The 23464-nt window shown below is 40.2% G+C and overlaps 1 protein-coding gene across 3 annotated transcripts; it reads right to left on the bottom strand.

Moving 5' to 3' along the window:
- Nucleotides 1-95: 95 nt before the first annotated feature.
- Nucleotides 96-22731, bottom strand: ntrk2b (neurotrophic tyrosine kinase, receptor, type 2b). 3 transcript variants are annotated; one of them, XM_060863280.1, is made up of 18 exons: nucleotides 22104-22731; nucleotides 19189-19263; nucleotides 17418-17489; nucleotides 17191-17259; nucleotides 16913-17058; nucleotides 16210-16352; nucleotides 13822-13954; nucleotides 12905-13219; nucleotides 12734-12745; nucleotides 10830-10847; nucleotides 10702-10733; nucleotides 10443-10542; nucleotides 9187-9375; nucleotides 8739-8869; nucleotides 6900-7072; nucleotides 5363-5603; nucleotides 3979-4137; nucleotides 96-3112 (listed from the first exon to the last, which is right to left on the bottom strand). In XM_060863280.1, exons 1-18 carry the CDS (start codon nucleotides 22274-22276, stop codon nucleotides 2927-2929), a joined length of 2367 nt encoding a protein of 788 aa, XP_060719263.1. In that variant the 5' UTR covers nucleotides 22277-22731; the 3' UTR covers nucleotides 96-2926. The 3 variants fall into 3 exon arrangements, with proteins under 3 accessions (XP_060719263.1, XP_060719265.1, XP_060719264.1); XM_060863282.1 differs by lacking the exon at nucleotides 22104-22731 and having other exon boundaries at nucleotides 17191-17300; nucleotides 19189-19241; XM_060863281.1 differs by lacking the exon at nucleotides 22104-22731 and having other exon boundaries at nucleotides 17191-17303; nucleotides 19189-19233.
- Nucleotides 22732-23464: the final 733 nt, after the last annotated feature.

Genomic DNA, 23464 nt, shown 5'->3' with positions numbered 1-23464 from the left:
CCCTCTCTCTGGACTTTTCTTGTATATAAAATTCATGCGTGAATCAGACGGACCGCGTCGTGCTCGTGTAGATCGTAGGAAGAAACTCGGCGCTGTAAGACATACCACTTTTATTAAATGCACAGTAGTACAAGGAACATTTCCACTGACTGCAGAGAAGCTGCTCTCAGGATGCACAAAGCGTAGAGAATACTGATCGAATCGAAGCAGTGAGATTGAATCTGCCAGGAACAAAAGAAACAGAGGCAATTTAACACTTTCATACATGCACATAATATGCACAGATTTTCTCCAGGACACACACACACACACACCATCACTCTTAAAAAGATTTCTCCAAATAAAAAAAAGCAAAGTTTCCGTAATTTTCAGTTTCGTAACAATGAAACCAAAAAGGAAATAAAATGGAATCCAGCAAGGGGATACATTCAAAAAAAGAAATAAATAATAAATAAAAAAAGAAAGAAAGAAATAGATCCCAGTTCTGTGTAAATACATTCAACGAAAATGTAATACAGTAATACAGTAGTACCCAGTCACAGTTCTTCATTTGGTGAAAAACATATTCGCTGTAGATTAGGACAAACGTAAGGAAGATGATGAGGGCAACGTGAGGAGAGACGGACATCGATCTTTTCTGATATAAAACAAAAAAAAACGATGCGATCCTCGTTGACGCTGTGAAGTTTGTACAGTACAGTAGTTTTGTCAGACAAAATAATTCGTATTTACAAACCTGTGGCCCCTTTCAGAATCAGTGTCACACGTTTGACATGATAGCACTTTTTAAACAGAATATATATATATATATATTTCGATTTTTATATATATATATTTATATAGAACATACTATTCATATACACAAACATTTCATCTGTACAGCATGGGTTAGGAAATACAGGCTGGCTTTTTTTTTTATTATTTATTTATTTATTTATTTATTTATTTATTTTTAGAGCAGACGGATACTGTAGGACCGTAATACAACAAAAAATGGACAAAAAAAATAAATAAATAAAATTCACTTCTTAGTCAAAAATCTTTTTTTTTCTTTCCTTATTTTACTAATTTTATTATTATTATTATTATTTTTTAAATATATCCAGATTTATGTTTCCAGGGCATTTTTTTCCCCACAGGTTTTATCACCCAGAAAGAGTTGGACATCAGAGTACGAAGGACAGTAAATGTAGCTGATGAGCATTTACATTTTGATTGCACAGATCGCTAGCGTAGAAGTCGCCCACCCGTTTCTAGAAGATTAGAAAATGTGCGTCGAGGAGGACTTACTTTGTGTAAGGTCATGAAATACAACCGAGGAGGAGGCGGGGTTTATTCAGAACAAACCAATGAAATCATTTGGATCTGATTAATCAGTGTGATTTTATAAGTGTAGCATAATTAGTAAGTCTTCCTGGAAATATTCTCCTCTTTTCACAAAGCAGGTGGGATTCAACCACACACACACACACACACACACACACACACACTGAAACTTGGCTCCCTTCATAGGGTCTTTGTCTCCTGGTGGCGACCTCAGGGAAGTCCAGCTCATGTCACATCACAGTGCCCACCAAAACCAAAGGCTTTTCAAACTGCCTGCTTTCAAATCACACACACACAAAAAAAAAAACAACCCAAACAAAAACATAGCAAAGGGCACATTTAAAGCAGTTAATTTTTTCATCGTAAATAACAGAGTCTATAAAAACCCATAAATAATTATTCATGATTTATGATTAGAATCATAAGTGCAAATGAAATCCGTCTCCTTGTATTAGTTCCACGTGTCTGTCGTTCATAAAAACTCACCTAGACTCCGACAAATCGACAAAATCGCAACACCGTGGAATATAAACGTGGTCTCTTTTTGGCACTGAGAATATTCCCTCGTTGCGTCTGTCGCTGTAACCGACGACGACGACGACGACGACCTTGATTTAGCCGGAATAAAAAATGCCCCTTCGTTCAGGGGAAGTTCGTTCATCGTCCTCATGGAGTTCCACTGCTGCTGGTGACTTTTTGCCACTGTGCTCTCACCAAAACCACAAAAAAGTTTGACAAGATACAGACGAACTAATCGCCGTCCTGACATCTGCACAAGCGCTTTACAGTGACGGTGAACCGGAGAAAAGACTTAGCAACATTTTCCACTGTGCTTCGGTTAAAAATATAAAACAAAAAAAAAAAAAAATTCACTCCACCATTGTTTCATTATCCAAAAAACATCTTGCTTAGAAGAAAACAAATGAATATATTGTTTTTAAATGGTCTTCCAGCTTGAGCAGTTGTATTGCACCCAGTGCTCACACCCAGGACAGCGACAAAGTTGTGCTAAATTGAGATTTCTCCTTTTTGTTTGGAAGTGTAAATTATAGAAGGAAAAAAAAAAAATGGCACCACGGTGGCAACAAAGGAACATGAAGCTAAAAGCCACAAAAATGGTTTCCCTTTTTCCAAACTGTCCAGGTTTCACAAACGCCTGTCATCTCTGACACGTAAGCGTAAACCTTTTCTGTTGAAATGTTTTTAGTTTTTTTTTTTTTGCTTTTAGTTTTTGCTTGTACATGAGCTCCAGTCACTGCGATGAGGAGGGAAAAAAATTAAAAGCCTCCTAAAATGTCCAGGAGTATTTACAATGATCGGCCTGATTCCTTTTTGTTGGCCTTTGAAAACACACACAACTAATAAAAAACAAAAAAACAAAAAAACAAAAAAACATTTTGAAGCAGAGAGGATACAGATCTCCAGAAAAAAATTGCAGAAATGTATGCAATCAACATTAAGGCCTTTAGTCTATATGGTAAAGAGGCAGAAGCACAAGCAAGAACATTTAAGCCTGTTTTTTTTTGTTTTTTTTTGTTTTTTACACACACACACACACACACACACACACACACACACACACACACACACACACACACGTTCAGCCCAGGATGTCCAGATAAACAGGCGAGGCCTTGGCCAGGCTCTGGAGCAGATTGTGAATCTCTTTAATGCTGAGTCTCATGTACGGTTCACGCTGCCAGCAACCCAGCATCAGGTCGTACACCTCTTTGGGGCAGGTGCGAGGCCGCTGCAGAACCCGGCCCTGTGTGATACACTCGATCACCTGCAGGGGGAGCCAACCAACACAAACACAAGATTATTCTACCTTTAACAAGAACACGTGGTGCTAATAAAATACATGCTAGCATACCAGCCTCATTACCATAGACAAACTATGTACGAAAGCATGAGAGACGTTATGATTAGGCTTAAAGCGAAATTCATTTAATATTCTAGGTTCATATTTGATTTGATGGCCAGTAACAGGAAATGGTGTTCACTAAAATAATTTTGACATTAAAAATCAATTAAGAGCAAATTTAGACTCATTTTCTGTGCAGTCTGTTTTTTGCCAAAACAATAATTGGGAAATAATTCAGTATCCAGTATATAATGCCGAAACAAGGAATAAAGGAAATGAGAACACTTAAGATCCAGTAATCCGGTTATAGCTTCTTAACCCAGAAACCTGTTTAAAGATGTTCACATTTCCACAAGCACTCAGTACTCCATCCGGTTCCCAGCGTAAAGACGAACATGATTATACGTTATACGCTCCTAATAAATTATCACGAGCGTTGTTGAGGTTTCATCTTCATCTCCTAAAATATCATTACAGTTTAATCCTCCAAAGAACCCAGTTTTCTGTGTGTATCAGTGCATTGCAGAATATACAACATGTGCATTGTGTCAGATTCAGATTTCATGCTAAAATACATCCGTTATATAAAGAGTACTAATTCATCAGATATTAGAGACAGCCTTCTAGCTGAGTTGCTATAAAAGCTTGCAAACTCTATAATTTGCAAAGCATTGTTTACTTTACTGCCATTCGAGGCTCGATACAGCTTAAGATATATATTTTAAGCCCTAGGAATGTTGGTGTGAGCTTCATAGCATCATCAGTTAACCGCTGACCCTCAGACCGACCTCGTTATTGGAGAGCTGGTACCAGGGCTGCTTGCCGTAGGTGAAGATCTCCCACAGCACCACGCCCAAACTCCACACGTCACTCTCTGTGGTGAACCTCCGGTACATGATGCTCTCGGGAGGCATCCAGCGGATGGGCAGCATGGTGTGCCCGCCCACCTGAGAGCACAAACACACAGGACTGGGTTATTCAGGACTAACCCACACACAGGACTGGTAGTCTAGGAGCTCTCTCTCACTTACACACACACTCACACACACACAATGTTCTCCTGGCAGTGTTAGCATGGGGCAGATTTGGGAGAGCCCTTCAGTGTCATATGGTCCGAGCTTTATTTGGAACAGCTAACCACAGGAGGGGGATTGGTCTTTTTTTTTTAATCCCACATTCTTCCTTTTTCATCTGAACTTATCATCTGTTTCAGTGTAATATATTTGAAAAAAAAAAAAAAAAAAAAAAAAAATATATATATATATATATATATATATATATATATATATATATATATATATATATATAAAAATAAATAAAATAGCAGAAAATGTAAGATTCCTGCTTAAACCTGAAGTAAAAATTGAAATAAATTTGGAGTTTTATTTGTTTATTTTATTATGTTAGAATAAATGGAGTAATTAAAAACAATATATTTTTTTATTAGTTTAATTTAAGTCTTTGTATTTAAAAATACTTGTAAAGTGCACTTGTTTGATGATGCAGTTCCTGTAGATTGTAATTTACTATATACCAAGATATCAGACAGCATTAATAACTCAAGTGACTAATTAAAGTGATCCTGTTCATCCTGATTCAGTTCGAACTAAACACTTGCTCCAGTAAAATATAGTCAGAAACACGTATCAGTTCAGCCATGTTTCCTATTTTATTTATTTCTAATTCTAGAGTATTAAATTTATGCATGTCCAGAGGAGGGAGATTGGTAGAACGATATTGGAGATATTAGTACAACGATGTTGGAGATGGAGCTGCCAGGAAAGGGTCAAGAGGAAGGCGATAAAGAGGAGATTTATGGATGTGTTAAATGAGGTAAAAAAAAGGTAATTGGTGGAAACAGATGATTCGCTGTGGCAAATAACCCTAACGGGAAAAGTCGAAAGTAGAGGAAGAAGAGTATTTAATTTACCTTCACTTCTTAAGGTTTAAACAAATAATTTCAGTACAAGGGTTTTAAAAACCTTTGAGTAGCCCTGTGTTTTACAATGAGAAAGCTGGACAGACTCAAAGACTAAAGTGCTGGAGGTTGAAGGTCCGGGCTTGGTATTTAACATCAAGCTTAGTCATACAGAACTGATCATTTTCCTTTATATGCCAATATTAGGAATATAATACCAAAGAATAAAATGCTTAATATTTTGGCCTCTTTACCCGGTAGTAATCTGTGCTGTACACATCTCTGGACATGCCGAAGTCTCCGATCTTCACGAGCAGATTCTCTCCAACCAGGCAGTTGCGTGTGGCCAGATCTCTATGAACGAAATGCTGTGAGGCCAGATACACCATGCCGGCGGCGATCTGCTGAGCGATGTGCAGCATCTGTGACTGAGTTAGCTCCACCAGTAAGCTCTGCTGCCCGTCCGCCATTAAAATAGCGTCAGGACCATGAGCCCTGAGCAGCCAAGAGTGTAAGAGAGAGAGTGAGAGAGAGAGTGAGAGAGAGAGAGAGAGAGAGAGAGAGGGACAGAGAGGGACAGAGAGGGACAGAGAGAGAGAGAGAGAGAGAGAGAGAGAGGGGGAGAGAGAGAGGGGGGGGGAGAGAGAGAGAGAGAGAGAGAGAGAGAGAGAGAGAGAGACAGAGAGAGAGAGAGAGAGAGAGAGAGAGAGAGAGAGAGAGAGAGAGAGAGAGGGAGAGAGAGAGAGAGCGAGACACAGACAGAGAGAGAGAGAGCGAGACACAGACAGAGAGAGAGAGAGCGAGACACAGACAGAGAGAGAGAGCGAGACACAGGGAGAGAGGGGGAGAGAGAGAGGGGGGGAGAGGGAGAGAGAGAGAGAGAGAGAGAGTGGGAGAGAGAGTGGGAGAGAGAGGGCGAGAGAGAGAGAGAGAGAGAGAGAGAGAGAGAGAGAGAGAGAGAGAGAGAGAGGGACAGAGAGGGAGAGAGAGAGAGAGTGAGAGAGAGAGGGAGAGAGAAGGAGAGAGGGAGAGAGAGAGGGAGAGAGAGAGAGAGAGAGAGAGAGAGGGAGAGAGAGAGAGAGAGAGAGAGAGAGGGAGAGAGAGAGGGAGAGAGAGGGAGAGAGAGAGAGAGAGAGAGGGAGAGAGAGAGAGAGAGAGAGAGAGAGAGAGAGAGAGAGAGAGAGAGAGAGATCCGTTATGTACCGCAAAACATATTCACGCATACGTGTGTTTAAACACAACACTCGCACATCTGCCCCCAGTGCTGTTCATAAAACCAGTGTTATTTCCCCCCTCACCAGTTTAAGAGACAAATCGTTACCTAATCTGGTGTAGGAGTTTTAAAAAATAGCAACTGTGGAGGTTTTTTCCGGTTCTACTTCCAGCTTTGAGAACATTTTTAACACCAGTGAATTCTTCAGCTTCTGAAACACAGTAACACTAAACACATGTACAAGCTGAAACGTGGCTTTATTGCGTTTAGCTGTTAACGTTAACGTTAGCATTAGCACAGCAGCTCTCATTTAGATTTAAATTACCTGCTGATTTGAGTTGTGATGATATTTTTTTTTTCATTTGAGAATATTTTTAACCCCGTCAATCCCGGCCCTCTTATATTCACGTCTTATATTCACAACTAAACAACCCTAGATGCTTAAGTTGTCATGGCAACAAAATGACAGCCCACTCAGTTCTTTATTTCAGGTTCAGCAGCGCACAGAATTTTACTGACGAGCAAACAGTGGACCAGTTCCAGGTTTAGCTACCAGGTCTAGTAGGCTTAACACATACCTGAGGAACTTGTTGAGATCTCCGTGCTTCATGTACTCGAACACCATGATGAGAGGATCGCTTTCCACACACACACCGTAAAACTTGACTATGTGCTCATGCTGTAGGTTGGTCAGAAGCTCTGCCTCTCGGTGGAAGTCTGCCCTTCCACTTTCACTCGCCTCTTTTAGGGTCTGTGAAATATATATATATAAAAACACACGTCACTCTTAGAAGTACTCAGATTCTACCTGAGATCTGTACACTATTAGAACACACACACCTTTATCTATTTATATCAAAAGTATTAAAAGCTATTATTGCAAGTAATAAATAGTTCATATACACTCAAGGCTTTTTAAGGGTTCTGCAAAGTTTTTTTGTTATAGTTGAGATCCTTAAAGGTGGGGTCTCCGTTGTTTGAGAAACGCTTCAGAAAACAGTCGGGACAACAAACTAAACAAATACAAAACTAACGTGTAGCTAATGAGCAGAAAGGGGCGGGTCTTGTCAATATGGGCGGAGAGAGTGTTCAGTGCGCATGTGTGACATTAGCAGAAAGCGGATTTAACATTGACATGGAGGCTAAAAACAAAGAAAGAAAGAGAAGAAAGACTTACGATAAGGCAAGAAGTAGGACGTGTTAATATAGGATCAGCTTTCCAGCGCTGGAGAGAACTGAAGGAGCAGGAAGTTGGTCACATATTCACAGATTGGAGTTTACTGAGTCAATAACTCCTGAGCTAAACGCTGTTACTACACAAATAACACCTCTTTTCTATCGTAGTAATGTAGAGACGCAGCTACAACCGTGTTTTGTGTAGTAACAGCGTTTAGCTCAGGAGTTATTGACTCGGGAAACTCCAATCTGTGAATATGTGACCAACTTTACTTAAGACGCCGAGGTGCTTTTTTCCTTCTCGATCGGTGAGTAACGTTGGTTTTGCTTTGTTTCACAGAACTAATATACAGTATGCCGTCCTTGGCATGATTATGCTTGTGTGTCATTTTTGCTTGTTTGTTTATCTGCAATCGTATTGTTCTTCCCTTCAGCTATGATAAAGACACATTTCTTTCCATTAGTTGCCTGGCTTACGTATGTGTATGTGGGCGGAGCTATCAATACAGGGGTGGGACCCATTTGGGTTAGGTGCGTGTTTGTTTTTGTGATTTCAAATGTCAGCATTGGCTTTCAAACAACGGAGACCCCACCTTTAATAACGTTTTAAAAGACACATAGCATTCTTTATTATACCTTTTTTTTTGGTTCCATCCAGTGGGTGGTGGAGAGGTGGAAGAATCTTAAAGGGTTAATGATTTTACCATTTTACCTAAAAGTGTATGCATTATATAAAAAGGTTTCTTTGGGATAATAATGGATCACTGCTTCCTAAGAACTCCCTGCGAAAGTAGAACATTTAAGGGTGAACCAGAGAACCTTTTACATTCTGTCTTTATTCTAACAGTCCATGCTACAACAGAAGGGTTCCTCAAAGGTTCTTTGGAATAAATAATAAGCACTGCTTCCTGAAAGAATTCTACTTAGAACCCTATCTTGTGCTTCTACAAAGAACCTTTCAGTTTATCCCACTGGGACAACCAAAGACTATTTACTTTTTTAATGCCTACGGAACAAAACAGTACACTGTCACATTTTGACCTACGGTTCCTGAAGGGTTCTTGGTGATAGATAAAATTCACTGCTTTCTCACAAGATCCTACCTAAAACAGTCTATAAAAGAGAACCATGTGCTGTGGTATTTTTTCTCTCAAAAGGACTAGACAAGGAAGCCTTTAGGGTGCTAATAGGATCCAGTGTAAATTTGGAAGAAATGTTATTAGCATCTCAAAGCCTCGTACCTTGACAGCTACCAAAATCTTCTCCTGGTCCGGTGACAAGTTGTAACACTCGGCTAAGAAGACTTTCCCGAAAGCCCCCTCTCCTAGTTCTCTTCTCAGGACTATGTTGTGCCGTTTGATGTGTTGCACAACTGAAAAAAGCACCACAAATCAGCCATTAGGTTACTGTCGCTAATGAGTGCAGATACCAGGACAGACCTACAGCAGAACCATGCAAATAAATCATGTAAAAGAACGCACAGAGCTCACACCTGGAAAATCTACATGTGATTCATTTCCGTGTTGTTGCCATGGCAGAAGAGAAGGTGGGTTTAGTATAACGACAAGTGAAGACAAGCCTAAGTCAGAGTCTTTTGAGATGGTTGGGATGGAGCGAAGTGAAGTAGTGTGTGTGTGTGTGTGTTGAGGTAGGTAATTTGAGATGGTCTGTTATGCTGTGACAACTCACAAGTGTCTGATTTCAGCACACTGCCAGGATTGCGGAAGTACTGCGGGTTCTCGATGACCGGGATCTTGGTCATGCCGATGATGACAGCGTCTGGACCCATCTCAGAGGACGACGGTGTGTTGTTGCCATTGGAGACATGGTGGAGTGGGCTGGCTGAGTCGTCGTCATTACTGATTACTGAGGAGGACCCTGCAGTGGAGGAGGGAGAGCAGTGTGCCAGAAATACATGATTATAAATATACAGACAGATGATTAGGCGTCGAACGATCCATTTCTAATGGTGGATTTGGTTATAGAAATATACTACACATGTGTAAAAGATAATGTGCCTAATCGGTTCAGTTTGGAATGAAATATCTCTGATGATCCTGTGGCAGGGGGCACGGTGGCTTAGTGGTTAGCACGTTCGCCTCACACCTCCAGGGTCGGGGTTCTATTCCCGCCTCCGCCTTGTGTGTGTGGAGTTTGCATGTTCTCCCCGTGCCTCGGGGGTTTCCTCCGGGTACTCCGGTTTCCTCCCCTGGTCCAAAGACATGCATGGTAGGTTGATTGGCATCTCTGGAAAATTGTGACTGCGTGAGTGAATGAGTGTGTGTGTGCCCTGCGATGGGTTGGCACTCCATCCAGGGTGTATCCTGCCTTGATGCCCAATGACGCCTGAGATAGGCACAGGCCCCCCGTGACCCGAGGTAGTTCAGATAAGCGGTAGATCTTCTAAGCGGTAGAATGAATGAAAGGATCCTGTGGCACAATTTTTACTTTTGAAGGTAACCAAACCCTAAATGCTATAAGTCTACGGGTAGATTTTATATACACAAATAAAAGACATATTTCCCAAAGAGGCAGGATGGATCAGTAGCACGAGTCAGTACGCATGGTGACATTAAATGAGGAAAATCAAGAAACAAAAAAATATACAAACAAAGTAAACGTGGAACAGAAAATAAGGCAGTTAGAAGTAAGGTACACGAAAAAAACAATCGACCAGCCATTTGCAGTAATAAAAAGAATATATGACATCATGTAATTTTCCAAACTATATGTGAAAAAATTCATCATCTAAAAGGTTTCCCCAGGCTGCCACATATACAGTATCTTTTGCAAGCATCTACATTCAACTACTGCGTGTCTTCTGGCCGCAAACCCAAAACCTAAACCTAATCTAGGAATAAGTCACACTTTCATCGAGTTCTGTCCTGTTAAAATCTAGAGCGACATTTAAAATCGTCCCTCTAGTAGCTGGGACACATTCTTACCCTTCAGGCCAAACTTTGAGTTTCGACCATACTTCAGAAAGATCAGCATCAGAAAGCACCCAGTGAGAACGACCGCAGCGATCGCCACCACAGCATAAACCTAGAATAAAGATTCAAAAGAAATCATAATAAGGGCTGAAGGAAAATATCAAGTTTCAGTTCTACTCTAACAAGAGATATGCTCTCAGTTTTGCAGTAGCAGATAAGAGCAGTAGCTCTTAATGTAATATAATGCTTTTAGTGCACATGTGAAACTTACAGCCACTTTGCCTTCTTGAATTCCTGGGATTTCTAGAAAAAATACAGATAAACAACAATTTAAACTTTCTAAAATTTCATCGAGATTAAATGAGCAGTAACCTAATAAATAAAATTGAATGAACATACCTGGAATGTCAGTTGTGTCTAAGCAGGAAATTCACACAAGAAATCAGCCAATAGAATACCAGAGAAATTGATTAAAATCATGACTGTGTTTTCTGCATCTGTATTTCAACATGATAAAATGTCAACAAGCTCAAAGTAAAATGTGCAACGCATAAAGAAGGACACTACAGTTAAACAGGGGTTTCTGACACCGGTCCTGAGCCAGAACCTGAGCAGATAAACCACCGAACAATGAGACTGTTTAAGTGCTTCGTAAAGCCTCCTGGTTTAGAACCACATCACTAGTGCACTTGTGAGCCCTTTGACTTGGATATCACATATCAATAAATAATAAATGTTGACTGTGTTGCTTTAGAAACATGATAAAACTAACAGTTTTCAAGCAAATCTTTGGGTAGACTTTTAACAGAGTATGTGTGTATGGTGACGGATAGGGTTGTCATGGAGGTACGGGCATTTCTTAAAGGTGGGGTCTCCGATTTTTGAAAGCCAATGTTGACATTTGAAATAACCAAAACAAACACGCCCCTAACCCAAATGGGTCCCACCCCTGTATTGATAGCTCCGCCCACACATACATACGTAACCCAGGCAACTACTGGAAAGAAATGTGTCTTTATCATAGCTGAAGGGAAGAACAATACGATTGCAGATAAACAAACAAGCAAAAATGACACACAAGCATAATCATGCAAAGGACAAAGGCATATATTAGTTCTGTGTAACAACGTTACTCACCTATCGAGAAGGAAAAAAGCGCCTCGGCGTCTTAAGTAAAGTTGGCCACATATTCACAGATTGGAGTTTCCCGAGTCAATAACTCCTGAGCTAAACACTGTTACTACACAAAATAACACCTCTTTTCTATCGTAGTAATGTAGAGAGGCAGCTACAACCGAGTTTAGCTAGTAACAGCGTTTAGCTCAGGAGTTATTGACTCAGGAAAGATTGACTCAGTTCTCTCCAGCGCTGGAAAGCTGATCCTATATTAACACGTCCTACTTCTTGCCTTATCGTAAGCCTTTCTTCGCTTTCTTTCTTTGTTTTTATCCTCCATGTCAATGTTAAAACCACTTTCTGCTAATGTCACACATGCGCACTGAACCATATTGACAAGACCCGGCCCTTTCTGCTCATTGGCTACACGTTTGTTTTGATTTTTGTTTTCTGAAGCGTTTCTCAAAAATCGGAGACCCCACCTTTAATATGAATTTCATATTAAATTCATACACTTGGAACTTTTGTAGAAGTTTATAGTTTTTCTTAAGTATTTCTGTTTTACCCTAGACTACTAGGGGCAATATATTCACAGTAAGGTTGAAAAAAAAAACACAAATAGTTAAAGAAAAAGTCAAAGGTGATATGAAACCAATTTCTGCTCTCTGAGATGCCCAAAGTGGTTGTTCATAAAATTTGAAGGTGTTGGATTCTACTACTAAAATCATGTGTAAGATTATCCCAACAGAGGGAAAAACAAAGGTTTTCGCACTGAAAGCCAACAGAAATGAATCCTGACTTATTTTATATCAGACTTGCAGCCATGAAATAATTAATTTATTTATTCATCCTGGTTGAAAATGTCAGATAAGTCGATTTCCATTCCACCAACACCACTGGAACACCGGTGTACTGGGTGTAAAATAGGTTAACCGTTTGAGCCGTCACTCTCTGCTCCACAGAAATATTCATGGAAAACCAGGCAAATCAATGGAAACCAACAATACTGCTCAGGCGGAAAACCCAGGACTGGGATTGAAAGCCCTGTGATGGAGGTACATTTAATTCCCAACAAATGTAAATCAGTCGATCGAGCTTCCAAAAATGAAATGAAACCTACACATAGCCACATTACAGATTACAATAAAATGATATTCATGCATATTCTGAGGGAGTAAAAGCCTCACCGTAGTAGAACTCTGTAAAGCAAACACATGTTTACAGTTAGCTTTACATGTATATATATATATATATATATATATATATATATATATATATATATATATATATATATATATATATATAAATATGTCAGATTGAAGCAATCTTCATGTGTGTATGTGTAAAGGTGCTCATACCTGCCCCCGAGTGATCCACTTCAGGGATGTACATGAAGTGAGCGGTGACGTTCCTCTGATCCTCGCCATACTCGTTTTTGGCCACAAGAGTGTAGACACCATTGTGGATGTGTGTGGGGATATCAAGCTGCAGACAGCCATGATACTCGCTCTCTGTCGACACGTGGATCTGAGTCTTGATGTAGTCCTGCTCTTCCAAAGGTTGGCCCTGGTGGTACCATGTCAGCTCAGGTTTGGGGTTCCCCGTCACACTGAATGGGATGCACCAATCCTGGTTGCGCATGGGCTTTTCCAGTTCCAGGATAATCGGGGGAACTGAGCCCGGGAATGGGGATGAGAAGCGAGGTGAGGAAGAAAAGGAAGGGAAAGAAAAGGAGAGGAGAGGAAATGTGACCACGGGTCATGGAAGGAGACAAACCAGAGGGGTAAAGTCGGAGCGTGGTGAAATTTAGAAGCAGTTCGGTTTGGAAAAGAGTGAAGAAAGGGAAAAGGACATAGGGGATACTAGGAGGAGGAATTAAACAGAACAATAAGAAATGAAAAAGTTTGCTGGAGCATTAGGGGCAGTAAGACCAAAAATAATCCAGCAAGTAAGCCGTAAATAAAACGCACTTTGGATAACGTTTGGGACGTACTGAGTAAAAATACTGGTAATCATGCTGGTGGTGCATTACTTACATTTGCTTTTAGTTAATGCTAGAAAGAAGCCCATCAGTGGAGTCTCAGAGGACTCATTTTCAACACAACTAATTATAGGCCTGGTGGTTTAGAAAAGAAACTGCATGCGAGCCCTCTAGTGTGCAACAAAATTGATCATTTTAACACACGCGGTTAAAGACGTACCCAGTGCAATAAATGGCAGCGAAGTAACTCATCGCATATTCTCAGACACATAAATGTGAGGTGTGAGTGCTTACAGAGGATGTTGAGGATGACCGAAGCCTCAGACTGGCCCACAATATTCTCAGCGCTGCAAGTGATCTCTCGGCCATTGTCGCTGTGGGAGAAGTTCCTCAGTGTCAACATGGAATGCAGGTCAATTGTGTACACCTGGTTGAGGGACAAAATAGGAGATTTTAGAGGGGTGAATTTTAGCAGATTGATACACAAGCTGCACAATTGTATTGTATTGCATTGTTCCTCTGGGGGGAAGCACGGTGGCTTAGTGGTTAGCACGTTCGCCTCACACCTCCAGGGTTGGGGGTTCGATTCCCGCCTCCGCCTTGTGTATGTGGAGTTTGCATGTTCTCCCCGTGCCTCGGGGGTTTCCTCCGGGTACTCCGATTTCCTCCCCCGGTCCAAAGACATGCATGGTAGGTTGATTGGCATCTCTGGAACATTGTCCCTAGTGTGTGATTGTGTGAGTGAATGAGAGTGTGTGTGTGTGCCCTGCGATGGGTTGGCACTCCGTCCAGGGTGTATCCTGCCTTGATGCCCGATGACGCCTGAGATAGGCACAGGCTCCCCGTGACCCGAGGTAGTTCGGATAAGCGGTAGAAGATGAGTGAATGAGTGAGTGTTCCTCTGGGGCATGTAGGTAGAACTTTCCCTGATATAGTAGCTTTAAGGCAATCATGGTGCTGGTACTATCCGTTGTGTAAATTTTTACCTTGTATGATGAGTGATAGGTCTGAAGAGGAGGAACACGATAAAACTTGTGGTGTCCGGTCTTATTCGGAAAAGGCCGGTGTGGATGCAGGTTTTCATTCCAACCAAGCAGAAGCCAAACCTTATCAACTGAAAGGTGCAATCAGGTGTGGCTTTTGCTTGATTGGAAGGAAAACCTGCATCCGCATGGGACCTTTGCAGATAAGATTAAACCCACCTGATCTACTGTAACTCACTTGTAAATAAAGGCATGGTATTGACAGGATAGTGTAGTGCAAAGAGTCAGAGTCACTGTTACCACCATAAAGTGGATTTGGCCATAAAATTATACGACAAAACTAAATTTGATCTAAGTGACATGCAGGCATAACTGGAAATGTTGAACACTCATAGTTACCGTGTAATGTACATTTACGAATGTTTAGGAACATCCATGAGACATGAGGCAAGCTAGTTCCTGTATCACTGTATCACCCTCCACAGCCTATCTTTTTTCAGCACAATTATAAAGTGTAGAATGGAATGGCATACCAGTCAATTAATGGTTTAATGTGATAATGGCTATTACAATGAGCTCAAAAAGGTCAACGCTTGAGTGTTCATCAGCTTTTTCAGGCTTCATCAGGAGTTTCTTTTATTAAGCTAAGAACTTTCTCAATCCAAAGTACCCTCAATGTTGCTTTGAAGATTTTATAAAATAACAAATTTATTAAAGAAAATACTACGAAGAAGGCAAAGTTGCCTGAAAGCTGTGACCCTAACTAACAGCATTACTGTATAGGATCCTGTATCCCTCAGGCTGCCGTTTCCAAGCAGGCACAAGAGACACTTTGTTGTAAATATTACAGTGGTTACATTAAATATTAATGGAAAACATGGGGCTTTCAGGAGTTTGAGCCGGGTTCCCATTGTTCGAGCGTCTTAAAGAAATTAACAGGTCCATTAATGGACGTAATGGCAATTAAGTGTTTAAGTGCTTGTTCTTAATGTACCAGTGGTTCTTTGTACAGAGCAGTTAGCACTCACGTGAAGGTTCTGCGGTTATAAATCGGGCATTTCAGGTTTTATGAAGCTTATCCCTTCAATCTAATACATTTTTAAGTGGTCGACATGCAGAGGACTAGTCTTTATACACTCTGCTCCCATGAAAAGTGCGTACAAGTCAGCAAGATTGAAGGAAGATAAGGAGTAAAACACTTGTGATGAATGGAAAGCAATTAACAATGTGGTGGTGTGGAGATACTGGTAGCATTGTGATGTTGATTATTTCCTAATAGTGGCGCGTTAAAATCGATCCGTTACATACTTTTTACCATTTAAAGTTAGGTTTAATGTTGTGGAACGTCAAGTTAGTTCCTGTTATCACTTATGTTTTTGCAGCTATACAGTAAATGGTCATTCCCTCACTAGACTCTGTCTCTTAAAGCTATTAAAACAAAATCTCCACATTTTGACACCACAAAAATATGAAGACTTTTCTGTTTTTCTAAATAAATCGATCTTTTGCGAAAACTTCATCGTTTATTAAAAAACAACACCAGTTTAAAACAATTCATGATTTATCTTGGATTATGCCGAGTATCCTTCTCTGTGAATGACTTGTTAACAGAGAAACGTTCTGACCAATCAGATTTGAGAATTCAACAGCGCTGTGGTATAAAGTTAGTTAACAGCTTAGGGGTGTGTTTTTTTTTTACCTCATGGATGGTTGTAAGTTCGGTGGTGTTCAAATTCCAGTATAGGACAGGAGCAGGAGACCCGGAAGCGCTACATGTCACTGTTGCATCACTTCCTGCCATCTGGTTAACAACAGGAGGGACAACCTCTATCTGTGGAAATTCTAGAAAGTGAGAAATATGAATGTATTTTTTTTTCATTCTCTTCATCTATCCCAAAGCAATACGTCACAGTTAAAGATGTATTTGTTACGATTTATCAAAAGATTAGGTCTCTAATGGTTAAAAAGGTGAAGATGAATACATTTTGAATGACTCCTTGAGTCTTTCAATTACCTGAGGGCAAAATTACTACTTTATGAATCCATCTTGGAAAAGCACTGGCAGTGTTTATGTTGCCTGTTTCTGTTTGTTAAGTTCTTTAGATACATGTGAATGGGAGTAAAGCGTCTGTAAAATGACTGACAAAAGACCCATCCAAACAAACACAAGCCTTCCGGACCTGAAGGCAGTTTTGAACATGTTTTCTCATCCAAGTAACACTTTCACTTGTGCCAAGAATATGACCATGAAGTAAAGCCATTACTTTTTCACCATTTTTCGATATTTTTTTTTCCATGTTATTTATACTAAGAAGAAAGAAATAGTTTTTCTTGAATCTAGTAAACTTTGTAGTTTTGTCCACAGTCATTCCATGTCAATGAGAGAGGAGTCACTGCTTTACCACATGAAGGGACAGTGATATTGAAGAAGGTCCTCAGAATTCCGCCTTCCTGCCGACACCGGAGTTGATCTCGCTCACTTAAGTCCAACCACGACTTGATCCAAATGTTCTCACATGTACACCGAAGCGGATTCCCAGCCAGCAGCCTGTAAGGCACAAGAGCACCGGTCGACCCATTAATCACGTATTAAAAAACTAAATATTCGGTAACAAGTTGCACAGGAGTGTTACATGCGCTTGTGTCCGTATAAGAGGCTCCAGTGCAATGTGACACTTACAGAGTTGACATGTTGGCATTGCGTATTGCTGTCCATGACAGTGTTGACAGTCTGTTGTCTCGTAGATCCCTACAAGTCAGAAGGAAAGCTTACAGCTTACAACTGATCTACTGCTGTGAAAAATCAGCGATAGAGAAATGAAAAAAAAAATATAGCTGCATCATTCTCTTCTCTTTTTTAAACAAAAAACGCAGAAAAGAAAATGACGCAGTAAAAAGTATACTTACAAATACTGAAGTTTGGAATTGTAGACAAAGGCTGTTGTAGATACAGACATCAGCTGAGTGTTGATTATTGTTCTGTATCAAAAACATTCATTTTGATATTAGAATCATGGTTATGTGATGGAAATTCACCAGCAGAATGAGAAACCTTTAGCAAAATGTGCGGAAATAAATATTTTATTCGATCAAATCGAATGGCTGATTTATAAATTCATAAAATCATTATTAATTTAGTAAAAGACAAAGAAATCAGTATCTTATTGGATGACAGAGTACTCCAGTTATCGTATTTTAACATTACTGCCAACTCCCTGTCTTCCTCACCATCATCTTCTTCCTTTCACCTTTCCTCATCTTATCTCATCCACTACTACTGGTTATTTGTCATAAAATTGCATACAACAGCGTTTTTTTTTTTTTTTAACCACATCTTGCCCTTGTATGTGTGGGCTGCTTCTCCAAACAGGAAAAACCCCCCTGAACAATCAGTACTTTCCCCTGAAACAATAGACAACTCACTGAGATCAATTTCATTTCCCCATTTTCTTAAAACAATTTAAACTGCAATAAAACAGCAATGTAAAATTTTCTCCATATTTCTTCAATTTGGACTTTTACGTTTCTTTTATCTGTTATATGTGTTAATAAATGAAAACAATCTTAAAAATGTATGCGTATGTTATATAAAATTTAATATCATGTACATACATAGAAGGATATTTATGATTTCCCTATAAAAGAAAGGTTCTACCTAAGACTTTATTAGAACCATGTTAGAAAGCCAAGAAACCTTACTGTACATTTACTCAGGAATTTTTTTGAATGATCCCTGTTTGTTGAAACTGAAGCTGAAATTCGCCTCGTTGCCGTCTAAAAGCTGCTAGATTTACGCAAATGTAACGAAAGCATAATGTTTATAGGAAACATACTGTACGTATTAAGACGTGTTTCTGAAGTACAAAATTATACCTCAGTGTATTGCTCTTTGTTACGATTAATCAAATATACAATAAACCAAAATAAAATCACAAAAACGGTACATTTGAATCTCTGTAGCATGTTTTGAAGAATAGAGTTAAATGCTCGATTCTGATTGGTTAGAAGGTTAATTGATTTTTAATAACAGCAGATAGACGGCTCACGGGTTTATATAAATGTTCTGATACATTGTCATGGTAAGGCTTTTTTTAATCTGTACGTAATAACATTTAATATCGTGAAATGTCCACAAAACAACTTTCTTCTATCATTTACATTATATCAGCTATAAACATTCAAGTCGTTCCATCACTAGCATCTCTTTATGCTCTTTCTTAAAGTGAGTACGGCAAGAAATGTAGTTTGTCATGTTCAAAGGCTTGTATGAGCTTTTAACAGACACTCCACATGAACAGATTTTTTTGATATGGTGAAATTGTGTGTAGGAAAAATTTCATTAGAATCTGTAGATATATTTGATATTTTTCTCAGCAGTCTCCAGCATCACTGTAACCTAAAGTTTCTGTTCTGGTTACTCGCTAACACGACAAGCTGATTTTCTTGTCTTGTTGATGAAGGAACGACTGTTTATATCTTCTGTAACTTAAGTGACATCAGAAAGTTGTTCTGTAGACATCCGAAAACATTAAAGGTAACTATAAATGGATAAAAAAACAGACCTGTCATTATTTAATCAATGGAATATTGTAACTGGCAAAACTTTATAGTAAGATAGATAAACATTCGTTGAAGTTTTGCTAACCATTTTAATATATATACAGTAACAAATACTCACAAATTCCTGAGATTTGTGTAAAACTTCATGTAGTCCTCGTTCAGTATATATAGTCCATTCTGATTGGCGATATATCTGGAAACAAAAACAATCGGTCCCATCATTGCTGATCGCTGTTCTTAAATGTATTGCAGTCACTGGAAATAAATTCCACAGATCCTCTCAGTACAGTTTGCTGATTTCATGAACATCATTAATGTGTGTACAATGTTGTGTATATGTTTTCTATTCATTATAGTCTTACATCTTCTATCTTCTTGAAACGTGTGCGTGTGAATCTATGGGAATTTTTGTGAACACAAGTTTCCCATTAGGAAGTCACCCGAAGCCGTAATTACGAGTGGGGAACTATGATATGATTTTGATAGCTCAGGTTAGGAGATGAGTCCTAAACTTTTAACAGGTTTTGTTCATTTTTTTTTAATTGTTAGCACTTTCTGTTTTGGTTATATTCATTCATGTAGATCAGCAATCATTCAAAAAATACTATATATTTTCACACCATGAAAACAGTTAGTATTTGAACAAAATTCCATGGTTGTCAGCAAGCTAGCTGAGCTAACTTAGTAATATTGTTATGGCATCAAAATAAAGTAAATAAATCTGTATAAATAGTGTCCATGTTTCAGGTTCTTTCCAATAGCATAGCATGTAAGCACAAACAACTCACAATTACCACTTCAGATGTATAATAATAACAACTAATAACTATAATAACTATAATCTTGGCTGTGATTTTTTGTTGATTTTAAAAAAATCATAGACCCCCCCAAAAAGTATAGATGAACATGCATACAGTATGTACTGTGTTCATACACATACACTGTGTATGACACTGTTCATACACTGTGTTTAGAAATGGTGCTATTTTAAATCATTTTAAACGGTTGCTACTATCAAATATATATCCTTTCTAGCTTTAGTATGTATCATTAGAAAATACATTAGATAGCCAAGTGTTTGTGGACATCTGACCATTACAACCATATGTGAATCTTCCCCAAACTCTTGCCATAAGAGTTTGAGGCTAGAATGTGATTGTCTGCTTCAGCGTTACCATTTTCCTGCACTGGAACTAAGAGGTGCGAATCTGTTCCAGCATGACAATGCTTCTGTGCACAAAGCAAGCTCCATGAAAACGGTATGGCAATGTTGGAGTGGAAGAACCCTGACTTTAACTCAACCTCTGTGAACACCTTTGGGATGAAGTGGAACACGGACTGCAGCACAGACCTCTTCACACAACATCAATATCTGATCTCACTAATGCTCTTGTAGCTGGATGAACACAAATCCGCACAACCACACTCTAACATCTAGTGGAAAGACTTCCTAGAAGAGTGGTGGTTAGTATAACTGTAAATGGGGGTACTAAATATAGAATGAGACGTTCATCATGCGCATATGGGTGTCATGCTCAGGTATACGCTAACTTTTGGACGTATAGTGTATACCTTACTCACTCGGTCTCTTTCAGGAACTGCTTAACCTTTTGTCAGGGTCACAGACTCTCTGGAGCCAAAGAGTGTGAGGTTGTAACATGTCATCTTAGAACACTATGCATACACACACTCACATATTTATCTTAACTAATCCAATCCATCTACCGCAATGTTTATGTGAGAACACAGAGGAACCCTCACACGTACATGAGGAGAACATTCAGAGAAACACCCAGACAGTCACGTGGGCTCAGGAACTAACCCTGGAGCTGTGAAGCAGCAACACAATCTGCTGCACTGAGCATATTAAAGGTATGCATCTTTTCCAGGACCTAAAAATGAATAGTACAACATATGTATCAGTGATGTTACAGGGAAAGGTATCACCAAGGACACAGTACCATTGCTTCTGCAGATAAAACTCCACCATAAGAGCGTTTGGATAAAGTGATTTCTCCGCACGCGCCTAAAGTAGCTCCGCCGCGCCGTTGTCGTGGCAACCGTGTGACATATTTGTGTAGGCGCTGATGCCTATTGCTCTGCGGACTCTGAACTGAAGCACACACCATGATGAGTTTGGTGAAGAATTGTGTGTGTGTGTGTGTGTGTGTGTGTGTGTGAGACAGAGAGAGAGAGAGATTCATGCGCGTGTTATGGGTCTTAAATCTCAGACAGGCCTGTTTTCAGCACCTCATCATCACCACCACGACCACCACCATCATCATCACCATCACCACCACCACCACATCATCATCATTATCACCACCATCATCATCATCTCTCTAGTGGATTCTTTTATCCCCTTATCTTTCTGAAGCCTGTATAGATTTATTATTAGATAATAGTAGCTGTTCTCGGCCAATTTCCATTTTTATGTATTGATTTTCTTTAATGATAAGCACCACATGAGCTAGAGTGATCTAATTATGGGAGATTTGTTCTAGTGCAAATTTCATATACTTTTATTTACCATAACACCCACCCCTTGGAGATGCGCGTTCCCGCTGGCGCGCACACACTCCCGCGCAACACATACGCTTAAGCTCGCACCCGCGCGCGCGCCCACAAACACACACACACACACGGCCTTTTATGTTGATACATTTATACTCTGCCAGTGTGTAAATGTTGTATATCACTAATAAATCAAAGCCATTTGCTGCAGGTAAATATATCGACTCACAGGCATCCTGGATGCCAACAGAGAAAAGAGAAAAGGACAGAAGTGCATTATTGCGTTAAGCAGTGAATATGAACCATAAAGCTATGGGAAGGTTATCGGATGTCATAGAATATCGTCCAGGTTTTAAGACACCTGAAAATCAAAGCAGCACAGTTTACACCACGTTACAAAAATCCATGTTTTATTCATTCCAGTTTGTCTTATTTTTTTCTGGGAAGCAGCAGCACGACGCGGTTTCTTACATCTTTCTCGTCTCTCGTGGACTGAATCACAGCCAAGCTGCTACTTACATGTCGGTGATGTTTTCCATGTCGGTCTCTGGCACCAAGATAGGAAAATCCTCGATTCCTGGTTCCTGAGACACACACGCGATCCTCGAGGTGTTACAAGAACAAGATGTAGGACAAGAAGAGCCGAGCTTCAGTAGCCCCATCAAAATCCCATAAAATCCCCAGCGAGCCATTCCGGTAAACCCTGCGACCAGTTCCAGTGTTAATGCCCCGGTGGTGGTGGTGGTGGTGGTGATGTGTGTGTGTGTGTGTGTGTGTGTGTGTGTGTGTGTGTGTGTGTGTTAGGGGGGAGTGGGGGGCGGCGGACGGGACCGAAATATCTTCTTCTCCTCTTTCTTCTTTTTCAAGCAGCACTTTTTAATAATTCCTTAAAGAATAAAGCAAGCTGACGCGCAAAGACGGCGAGGCGAGACTACTGTCATGGAGTGAGTGGCCTTCTGCTGTCTGCGCACAATGGTGGGATCACACCATCATTTGTCGATCCACGGTACCAAGATAATATTGTTCTCTCTGCCAGGCTCCGTAAGTGCGAATTCTATGTGATGCTTTTGAAAAGAAATAAAGAGATAGACAAACAAACTCAACCCCAAAACTAAAAAAAACGTCTGCCACGATTTCAGTGTGGAAGTGAGCAGAGCGGAGCGCAACGGGATTGGTTCCGACCAATAGTAAAGCTATCCAAAAGCGCTTGGCTGACGGCACTACAATCCCGCCTCCTGCCGTTTATCCCCCCTCAGCAAGACTAGGAGGTAAAACGTTTGACCCTTTGATTTGGCAAAATAGACAGCAGATAATATCCTTTGCTCATCATACATATGTAGCCTATACTGAGTCGATCATTATGAGCGGACAAAGCTCTTGCTCTTAAGGAGGAGGAGGGTGATGCCAGTGCGGTGATGCTGCGCGTCCACGCAGGCGATGTTCCACCATCCACCGTACGCCATCCACGTCTCCAGAAAAAATGCTGCGTGGGTATAACGTGGCACCGCAGGCACTGTCCGGAGGGTTATGGCGCCTGATCCAGCGCTGTGGCACAGAACGCACGCGCACGTGTGTGTGTGTGTGCGTGTGTGTGTGCGTGTGTGGGAGGCAGAGTACCTGCGAGGCTATTGATTAGGACAAGACAAACGCATCACCCCATATTTCCATCATATCAGTGACATATTAAACACCCTTTAATTGTTATTATTATTTTCATTTTAAGAAATTTCTTTATCCCAAAAGTTTTGGACCAATTCGTGCTACAAGCGCGAGCGTTGCGTGCCGCACGCCTTCAACAAAAGCCCAATCCACTGACAGCCATTACCGGGGATGACGTGCACTTTGACGCACAAGATGGGCTGCATCTAAGAAAGAATAAC

This window comes from Tachysurus vachellii, chromosome 26, assembly GCF_030014155.1.
Source record: "Tachysurus vachellii isolate PV-2020 chromosome 26, HZAU_Pvac_v1, whole genome shotgun sequence".
Classification (NCBI taxonomy): Eukaryota; Metazoa; Chordata; class Actinopteri; order Siluriformes; family Bagridae; genus Tachysurus; species Tachysurus vachellii.
The sequence above is the reverse complement of the archived record's forward strand: the minus strand, read 5'-3'. Positions and strand labels throughout refer to the sequence as shown.